Source organism: Oncorhynchus nerka, linkage group LG18 (genome assembly GCF_034236695.1).
Source record: "Oncorhynchus nerka isolate Pitt River linkage group LG18, Oner_Uvic_2.0, whole genome shotgun sequence".
NCBI classification, from domain to species: domain Eukaryota; kingdom Metazoa; phylum Chordata; class Actinopteri; order Salmoniformes; family Salmonidae; genus Oncorhynchus; species Oncorhynchus nerka.
Window position 1 is genome coordinate 24811588 of NC_088413.1, and position 10507 is coordinate 24822094.

The following is a 10507-nucleotide window of genomic DNA, read 5'->3' on the forward strand; positions in this document are numbered from 1 at the left end:
TCAGGTTTTTTTTCTTCGTTCCTAATTGGAATGAAACCTAAATATTTGATGCTTGTTAATGTAAAATGTTCAATTATTCAGTGGAGGTGATAAGAACAAGTAGGCCTAGCGTCAACGCAAGTAGCCATATCACACCATTCCCATAACTTCAGATCTCCACCAGCCATTTACTCCATTACTCCTAAATCAACAGTCAGCTTCACTAATGACACCCATCCATCCAAACCATAATAACGGCAGCCGAGGTAAGTTACACTTTGAGCAACGGGAGGATGAGGTTGCATTTATACTATGCTGATGCAACCCCTCTATCCATCTCTCTAACAACAGCAACTACAGGATCCTAGAGGCTCACAACCAGCTCCATGATGACATCAGACTGTCTGATGCTTTCGCTAATCAGATTTCTTCCATTAGCTGACTGCATTAGTGTGGCGTGATATGGTTACTACAGCATTCACAGCTGTTTTCTGACTGGCCAAAATAATGCTCAAGTAGCTCACACTATTAGTCTGGAGACATTGGCTGTTTCTGAGGTAGGGCCATTAGGGCCACTTAAGGTCTGGCTGGTTAACAGAGAGAAATAACATGTCAATGGGAGAGCGAGGCCCTCTCCTCCTCCTCATCCTCCTCTCTGCCTCCTCTCTATGAATAATAGAGAAGACTTGTTCTAGTCACTGACACATCCACCTTCTGCTCTTTTATTTATTTAACCTTTGTTTAACTAGGCAAGTCAGTTAAGAACAAATTCTTATTTATAATGAAGGCCTACCAAAAGTCAGAGGCCTCCTTGCAGGGACGGGAGCTGGGAATAAAAATAAAAATATAGGACAAAACACACATTACGACAAGAGACACCACAACGCTACATAAAGAGAGATCTTAAGACAACAACACAGCATGGTAGCAACACATGACAACAACCCGGTAGCAACACATGACAACAACCCGGTAGCAACACATGACAACAACCCGGTAGCAACACATGACAACAACCCGGTAGCAACACATGACAACAACCCGGTAGCAACACATGACAACAACCCGGTAGCAGCCCAACGTGTTAGCAGCACAAAACATGGTACAAACATTATTGGGCATAGACAACAGCACAAAGGGCAAGCCGGTCGTGACCCTCAGACTACATCCTCCAGGAAAACATAAATAAACACAATGTTTTTGTACCAATCAGTGAAATACGTAGGCCCACTGAATGGTAGGTAGTTGTAAAAGATGAACCTTCTTCACAAGTATCTGAGAAATCTGTATCATAGTTTCTCTGTACACTCCATTTTTTACAATGTTAATGTTTGGACACAATGGGACACATCTAGGCCTACATGTAGCCTACATTTCAGGAGCCTGGACATCTTCTGGGATGGAGCATACCGTTGGGAACACCAATCGGAGCAGGATTGGAGCTGGGCAAATCCAGGGGAGGAGGACTCTCCATTTGTAAAGTAATCCCCTCCCTCTCCCTGTGTCCACCCCAACTGAAGCCCACCCATCTGGGATAATCCTTTAGGAAAGCTGGTGTGTCGGAAAACGTCCATGACAACCTTCATGACTGACGTCGGTCAACTGTGACATAACAGCACGGGAGCATAACACAACGTAAGAACACACTGTACATGCAAGCAAACACTTAGGATGCACTTTCAGAAACTGCCACGAGAAATACGTGTTATGGTAATGACGACTGTAGAGGACAGTGTGTGTGTGTGTGTGTGTCAGCGACTACGACAGTGACAGTCGGGCGTGGTCTCGGTATGTCACGTGCAGATGGCTCGGTGGTTACGTAAAAGCATTTGAGGATTTCAGTAAGAGCCATTGTAAGGGATGTAATCATCCCAGACAACAGATTGGTCCCTTGGATGGAATTTGAGCGGTACAGTATTTGGAAAGCTCGGCTCAGCCACAAAATTCCCTGCCGTAATGGTCAGGTGCCCAATAAGATTATTTCATCAAACAAATTTTATATCTAAGAGTTGTGGGCCTAATAAGGAACACAAACAGATTAAACAATAAAAATGTTTCATTGATAGAAATTCAGTATGTGAGAGCATGTGATGGCTGGTTGTTCAATACTACAACCACAACATTCAAACAAACCAATCTCAGTTCACCTCAACAAAACACAGTAATCTTGAAATCAATCAATCCGCACCACTTTCCTAGAACGTCTCTCCACTACAGATAAATCAAGTCACTGGAACGTCATCTGTGGAGACTCATGGAAAAGGGTGAATAATCAGACCTCCGTGAGAAGAATGTAACCAGGAAGACAATAGATTTATGTTGTTAGCTCAATGGCACAATCAGAAGGAGTCCAGAGAGATCATGTCTCCAGGTAGCCAGGGCTGGATTAACATAACGGCTTGTAGGGCATGTCCCCCCAGATTGCATATGAGGGTGATTTTCATGAAACTAGTTTTAAAATGTCTGTAGCAAATTGAGTTTAAAAACCATGATGCATCTGCAAAAATCAACTACCATTCTGAGGACTAGAATGTGTATGTCACGTTCTGACCTTTATTTCCTTTGTTTTGACATTATTTAGTATGGTCAGGGCGTGAGTTGGGGTGGGCAGTCTATGTTTGTTTTGAGAATGATTGAGAATCATACTTAGGTAGCCTGGGTTTCACTGTTTGTTTGTGGGTGTTTGTTTCAGTGTCTGTGTTTTTCACCACACGGTACTGTTTTGGTTTTCGTTCGTTTCACGTTTATTGTTTTTGTATCAGTTGTGTTCATGTTGATTATTTCTTATTAAAATAACCATGGACACTTACCACGCTGCATATTGGTCCTCCAATCCTTCTCGCCTCTCCTCTTCAGACGAAGAGGAGGAAAACCTTTACAGTGTAGCTTTTAAATAAAGACATTTTCACCTGAATTTGATACATTTTCACCCAAATTCTCATTACTGAAATTAGTACGGATTTAATTAAAATTGGGTCATTTTATATATAATATTTATAAAAAGCTAACTTATTTGAATAAAACACAAAATGATGTTGCTGTAGTTTGCCCCATAAATAATACAAATTGTACATAATAAATATTATGGTTTAAACACAGTGTCTGTGTCTCATTACCATAACACTTTTTCAAGTTCCTGTAAAAACTCCAATCAGTAAAAAAAAAAGTAGTAGTACATAGACAAGCACAAGTTTAGTTCATTTGTTCACTTATATGCCTCCAGAATTAGGTTCTTATTCCCAAACACCCGCTTTACACCATTTGGCCTTCTCATTACCGAAATGGCTAAAAAGCTCAAATTGGGAAAAGGTCTGATTCAATTTTATTATAATAATAAATGTCAAATGAAATATTTGTATTTTCAGTGTTATGTTTAACTCGGGCCTTTTCATTATGGGAGATTTTTTATATTTTTATATTAGAAATATTGATTTGTTTATTAATTTTTGGGACTTTGAAAACTGTTACGGTAATGAGAATGTTGGTACAATGCATAATATCTGATATAGATCATTACAGATCTTAATCTCAGTGATTCAACAGGAAATGTTGTGAAAAGTGACACCGTTTTGTGAGAATGACCCATGAACACGTTATAAGCCATGACAAAGTGTAGAATTGCAGGAATTTAGCTTTAAAACTGCAAAATATTCTCTCAGCCTCATGGAAAAATGTATAGAATAGCATGAGATTAGCTACAAAACTGTAGCTGTGCTAGTCCGGCCCTGCAGGTAGCCCCTTGGCACTGATCTAGGATGTGCTTACAGTCCCATATTCCTGACCTTAACATTTAGGGGAGGAAAACACTAAACAGAGCTTAGATCAAGAGTCAGAGAATACAAATCACCTGAGCCCATACTGTGAGGCCATAGACATCACTGGGGGCGAGCTCCCTGCCCTCCAAGACATCTACTCAAAGAGGTGTTTGACGAGGGCCCAGAAGGTCGTCAAGGACTCCTGTCACCCGAGCCAGGAACCATTCACTCTGTTACCATCTGGTAAGCGGTATCTGAGCATCTGGTCTCGGACCAACAGGCTCAGAGACAGCTTCTACCACCAGGCCATCAGACTGCTTAACAGCTAACCATAGCTGTCTCCCTGCACAGACCCGGGCCCGGTTTCCCGATGGAACTTAGGCTGACGCGTCTTTTAACCATGCAGCTTTCCTACAACGGCAAAAGACATAACATGTGCTTCCCAAAAGTGTGTCATTGAGGCATGTGTCGATACTGATAGGATCGAAAGAAAGGCAACACTGCTCTCGGGTCAACTTTCTCCATTCAAATCTTACCTTAGCATTATAATTACTCCACAACACTGACAACGGATCAGTTCCTAGAGAGATATTATCACCCATGGCTGCAAACATTGAGGCGGCTTATTCTAATGCTTACCCTATAATAATGCACTAAATCAAGATTTGACACATCATTGTGCACATTAGGCTACAAATCATGAAACATATTGAGGCAAAAATGACAGACAGTAGCCAAATAAAACTCAATTGAATGAACATGAAATGTATTTCAATATCATTTAAATATATGGGCCTATTTTTTATTTTATTTTATTTTTTACCTTTGAAGCCTATACTGTAGGAATGCTATTTAAACTTTTCATGCAGTCATCTCAGTTCTATTTGAAGCATCGTTTTATCCCGCTTCTTTGTAACAATTGCAAAGACACTGGCAACAGAGAGACAGATACGCGTCTTGATTCTATGTACGGCGGAGATGTTCTGTGAATAAAGTGACGCGGTGGGAAAAACACATCTAACGAAGCACTAAGCTGTTCCACAAGTGGTCTGAGGCAGTGGGGAAATAACACACGTTTTCAAGGGCACATTTTGTAACGATGGTTTTGGGGAACAGCTCGGAGGTTCAACAATGCTCCTACAAAAGGTTCTAACGATGAACTTTAGCCTGAAGATGCTTTTGGGAAACCGGGCCCGGCACCTTAGTGACTGTTGCCACTGACTCTCCACATTTTACATTGACATTTTAGTCACTTTATATGTAAATACAGTCATACTTGACACAGCACATTCATGATCTATTCTGTATATCCTGTTGTGTACATACCAATATATTACTCTGCATACTACCTCTTCTATTACTTATTTATTATTGATTATTATTAATTATAGTACTGGAATGTTGAGGTAGCTAGCAGACGAGCATTTCACTGCACCTTTTATACCTGCTGTACAAACTGTGTACGTGACAAATACCATTAGATTTGACAGGCAGGTCATCATCAGTGGGGAATGTCATAGGAAACCAACCTCAAGGAGGTGGGGGATGAAATGAGATAAATAACTGCTCTCTGAGTCAGAGCTCCATGGAAGAAGACAGTCTACATACAGGCTTATTGGGATGGGACATGACTGAGTGAGGCAGATGTACAGTCAGTCAGTGTGTTCATGTCTCCTCCTGCAAACAGACTAGATATCCATGACAATGAGGCAACCAAGTACATGAAGTGACATCCCTCCCCTTCAGGCCCTCTTATAGAGTGGTTCAGTTCCTAAGTGTCCAAACGCAAAACACAGAGTCATAGGCACGTACACACACACTTACTCACACACGCAGACAGACACACACACATAACGGTTGTCAACCACTATGACTAACTGGCCAAGTCAAGTAGGCAACTTTTCCTCAATTAAGTAAATCAAATGTTGGCTATTCCCAAATGAGAATAGAGACACAGCACAGAGAGTGGAAAAGATTGGGCACTTGGCTGACAACAGAACATAGGGTTGTGTTATTCCTCTGTGTTCTCTACAGTATCCTATCTGACAGTGTTACACAACACCACCTCCTCATTGGTTGATTCACCTCTGTGCTGATTGCAGGCAACATTCCAAGGATGTGCTACTGACCCAATACATTCTCAGAGTGAACAGGGCCGGTGTGTGTAACACAGAAAGACCGACTTCAGCAATTTCTCAAACACCATCAATGTATGTAAGCTTCCTGTAGCAGAACTCAAACGCAAGTTACTCTGGGGTGGCAGGTAGCCTAGTGGTTAGAGCGTTGGGCCAGTAACTGAAAGGTAACAAGATAAAAATCTGTTGTTATTCCCCTGAACAAGGCAGTTAACCTACTGATCCCCGGTAAGCCGTCATTGTAAATAAGAATTTATTCTTAACTGACTTGCCTAGTTAAATAAAGGTTACATTTTCAAAAAATAAATAAATAAATAAATAAATATATATATATATATATATATATATATATGTGCACACAGGTAGTCAGGGAAACGTCATTTAACATAATTCTAGATTTCACAATACAGAACATAAACCATTTCCTATCTCAGTTACTCAACAGTGAGTGATGTATGCTAGCTAGCCTAGGTTCCATGTTTTCTCTGAGATTGTGTCTGTCAATCAAATGTACGTAAGCTACAAAGCACTCCGGTTCAAGGCCATGTTTGCACAGGGCCACGCCTCCAATCAAGAGAGCTCTTACAGTGAGGACTTTGATACCTCCTGCTACAATAAAGTTGCTGTACTTTGCTGCATGGTCCTTCTATTGACTTCATTCAGCAGTATTACAGTAAATAACCTGAATATGGGTCACATATTCCGTTTACATACTTACTGTATAATTGTAAATATTATACATGACTGTACATATGACCACTATTTTTGTCAGAATATAACCTAAATCACGACTTGTTTGAATGTACTTTTTTTTGTTGGCGTGTCAAGCATTAGACAGAAAAACCTAACGTCTCAGCCAAGAGTGAGCTATCCAGAATGCCAAACAGTGTAACAAGCAACGTACAAAAGGGCATTGCAACCAGTCACAACCCTGTGGCATAGAAGCTACGGTTAATAAACAGGCAGTGTGGACGGGTGTGAAAGACAAAAATGTGCATCCCAAATGGCACCCTATTCCCAATAATGCACTACTTTTGATCAGAGCCCTATTGGCCCTGACCAAAAGTAGTGCACTACTATATAGGGAATAGGGTGCCATTTGAGACACAATAGAGAATCTCCAGCATATGTTGACTGTCTTAGTAATAACATGACACAGATATGGGCCAGCGGTTTATGGTCCAGCTTTAAAGCATTGGCGGCAGAGATTTCACTGGGTGTGAAAAATACTAGAAGTGTGTTTCTATCTACTGGGCTACTTTTATTGTGACTAGAGGTCTACCGATTAATCAGAATGGCGGTTTAATTAGGGCCGATTTCAAGTTTTCATAACAATCGGAAATCTGTATTTTTTACACCTTTATTTAATCTTTATTTAACTTGGCAAGTCAGTTAAGAACACATTCTTATTTTCAATGACTGCCTAGGAACGATGGGTTTAACTACCTCGTTCAGGGGCAGAACGACAGATGTTCACCTTGTCAGCTCGGGGGATCCAATCTTGCAACCTTACAGTTAACGAGTCCAACGCAATAACGACCTGCCTCTTGTTGCACTCCACAAGGAGACTGCCTGTTACGCGAATGTAGTTAGCCAAGGTAAGTTGCTAGCTAGCAGTATCTGACTGAGCGGTGGTAGGCAGAAGCAGGCGCGTAAACATTCATTCAAACAGCACTTTCGTGCGTTTTGCAAACAGCTCTTCGTTGTGCGTCAAGCATTGCACTGTTTATGACTTCAAGCATATCAACTCCCGAGATGAGGCTGGTGTAACCGAAGTGAAATGGCTGGCTAGTTAGCGCGCTAATAGCGTTTCAAACGTCACTCGCTCACTCTGAGCCTTGGAGTAGTTGTTTTCCTTGCTCTGCATGGGTAACGCTGCTTCCAGGGTGGCTGTTGTCGATGTGTTCCTGGTTCGAGCCCAGGGAGGAACGAGGAGAGGGACGGAAGCTATACTGTTACACTGGCAATACTAAAGTGCCTATAAGAACATCCAATAGTCAAAGGTTAATGAAATACAAATGGTATGGAGATAAATAGTCGTATAATTCCTATAATAACTACAACCTAAAACTTCTTACCTGGGAATATTGAAGACTCATGTTAAAAGGAACCACCAGCATTCATATGTTCTCATGTTCTGAGCAAGGAAATGAAATGTTAGCTTTCTTACATGGCAAATATTGCACTTTTACTTTCTCCAACACTTTGTTTTTGCATTATTTAAACCAAATTGAGCATGTTTCATTATTTATTTGAGGCTATATTGATTTTATTGATGTATTATATTAAGTTAAAATAAGTGTTGTAAAATAAGTATTGTTGTAATTGTCATTATTACAAATAAAATACATTTCAAAATGGTCCGATTAATCAGTATCGGCTTTTTTGGGCCTCCAATAATCGGTATCACATTGAAAAATCATAATCGGTCGACCTCTAATTGTGACCTACACCTTCCATTAACCGATGTTTGGGTATAACTATCGGCCAACTGGGGATAGGACTGATTAACTGTCTGCTGCTAGACATGACGTTCTAATCATTATCATCATTCAATAATCCTCCCTTTAGCCCAGCATTTCCCAAACTCGGTCCTGGGGACCCAAATGGGTGCACGTTTTAGTTTTTTCCTTAACACTACACAGCTTATTCAAATGATCAAAGCTTGATGATTAGTTGGTTAGTTGAATCAGCTGTGTAGTGCTAGGGCAGAAACCAAAACATGAATGAGTTTGGGAAACGCTGTTCTAATCTTTATCCTCATGTTCCTCACCTTTCTTCAATATTGGCTGTAAGAAGATGCTTTTTTAATAAAATATTTTAAACTTATTCTAGCTACAAAAGTGTTGTTCACCATCTCAGGCGATAATATACATTTTCCTAATGCATTATTTGGCCAGTCTTCCCTTCAGCCTGAAAGACTATAACATGTACACATTGCTACATATCTAATTGGGTTGCCTCACCAACATCTCACCCCCACAAAAAACTCCAAACTCAGTAAATTAAGCAAAATACTCAAGTTGTCCTTTCAATACAAAATAGTAGACATGCGGTTCTCTTATAATGCATGGGTTACTATTGTAGCCTACTTTTAAGCCTAAATATTACACTTGGGTTAAACAAGTGGAGACTTGGTTCACGCCATGCCTTATAACTAACTAACTACACGTTTATACAGAGGGAGAGGCTGTGAGTGAGGAGACAAGTCCAGGTTCCATCCCACCACTAGCCTACACATATGTTCAGCATTAAACCCATGCTTCAAAACACCAAGTATGTTGCCTTCAAGTTTGTTTACGTCTTCCTCTGTGTAACACTATGGAGCAATCGTACATCATCTCTGGCGAACGGATGAAGGCACCAGTAGTACAGTAAAACGCCCTGAAAGCGATACCTGGGTGCTCCGTAACACCGCCTGCCAATCCCTTCAATGCACCCTGAAACATACCCTAAAATGCGTATATTGTTGTCAAATTGGTAGCTAGTTATCATACATTTGTGTTCATTTAATTTCTACATTACAGGAGTGAGTAGCTTACATACAGCCGCGTGGCAGTGCTGTGGACATAGCCACTCGGTCAGTCAAGCTAAATAAACCGTCCTTCAAAACAATATTTAGGCTAGGTTACGATATTAATGGAACAACCACATTCATATTTGTACCGTGAGCCGCTGGTAACATTAGTTGTTATCAAGAAGCGGTAGATACAAGAGCGGTAGATACAATATAGCAACTTCTTACCTTTGAGACGGTCATATAAGATGTGTCGGCAGGTGGAAAGATTTTCCGGAGAGGACTGAACTGCAGAGGTGGATGGATGGCGGAGTGCTTCTCTTGAGGCGGGTGTCTTAATTTGCCGTATGTCTTCAATGTCTGGCTCGGTTTTGATAGCCGGCTGGCAAGTCGATTTACATGTCAGCTGTATGACTGAGGCGGTTACCATAAGGGTATTTCTGTGTCAGCTCACAGACTTCACACACACACACACACACACACTCACCGCAGTGATGAAAAAAAATCGACAAGCGAGGTAAAGCTCTGCGGGACCCAACCTAAGAGGGGTGGAGTGGAAAGAGCGGTGGAAAGAGCGATGTTAGGAGCCGCGGAGGGAAGGGAGAGGAGGGGGGCTCTCTCCCACAAAGAGTGGGGTTGCTATTGTAGTTCTCCCAGTCGTCTGGTCCTCTGGAAAACGGTCCCAAAGTCGTGGTCAGGCTTTGCCTTGCAACAGACTGCTCGCCTTCGGTCCACCGTGACTAAAAAGGACCCCTTTATTGACGCATAGAGAACGTGCTATAAAGTAACCCCGGGAACAGTCGTGGACGGTCCCTATGGATGCGACGTAGCTGTGACCTCACAGTGCCATTGATATTTAAAACAATGACAGGCTGCTAAGCAATATGGTCACACTCAAGTAAAGAGCACCACTACAATAACACCATTAAATCTAATAACATATGCGTAATTTCCTTGGAACGCGTTTTGTAGCCTATAAATGGCATACACGCGCTACAGGATGATCATGGTGCATATAATCCATTGAAGCATGTAAAAAGTATTTACTGTAAGGTAATTCCCTTATATGGGTCAATGATGGCTGGATACTGGCACCAGTTACAGTGATGTCTTCCAACCCA

General features: G+C 41.3%; 1 protein-coding gene across 4 annotated transcripts in view; it reads right to left on the reverse strand.

Annotated features, from left to right (window-relative positions):
• Positions 1-9936, reverse strand: part of coro2aa (coronin 2Aa) — a 56430-nt gene extending 46494 nt beyond the window's left edge. For 2 of the 4 annotated variants that reach the window (XM_065003853.1, XM_065003851.1), the window contains exon 1: positions 9615-9936. In XM_065003853.1, the coding sequence (XP_064859925.1) occupies positions 9615-9629 (15 nt within the window). In that variant the 5' untranslated portion in view covers positions 9630-9936. The remainder of the gene's footprint in view (positions 1-9614) is intronic. The other 2 variants (XM_065003854.1, XM_065003855.1) reach the window with 2 other exon arrangements.
• Between the last annotated feature and the right edge of the window lie 571 nt (positions 9937-10507).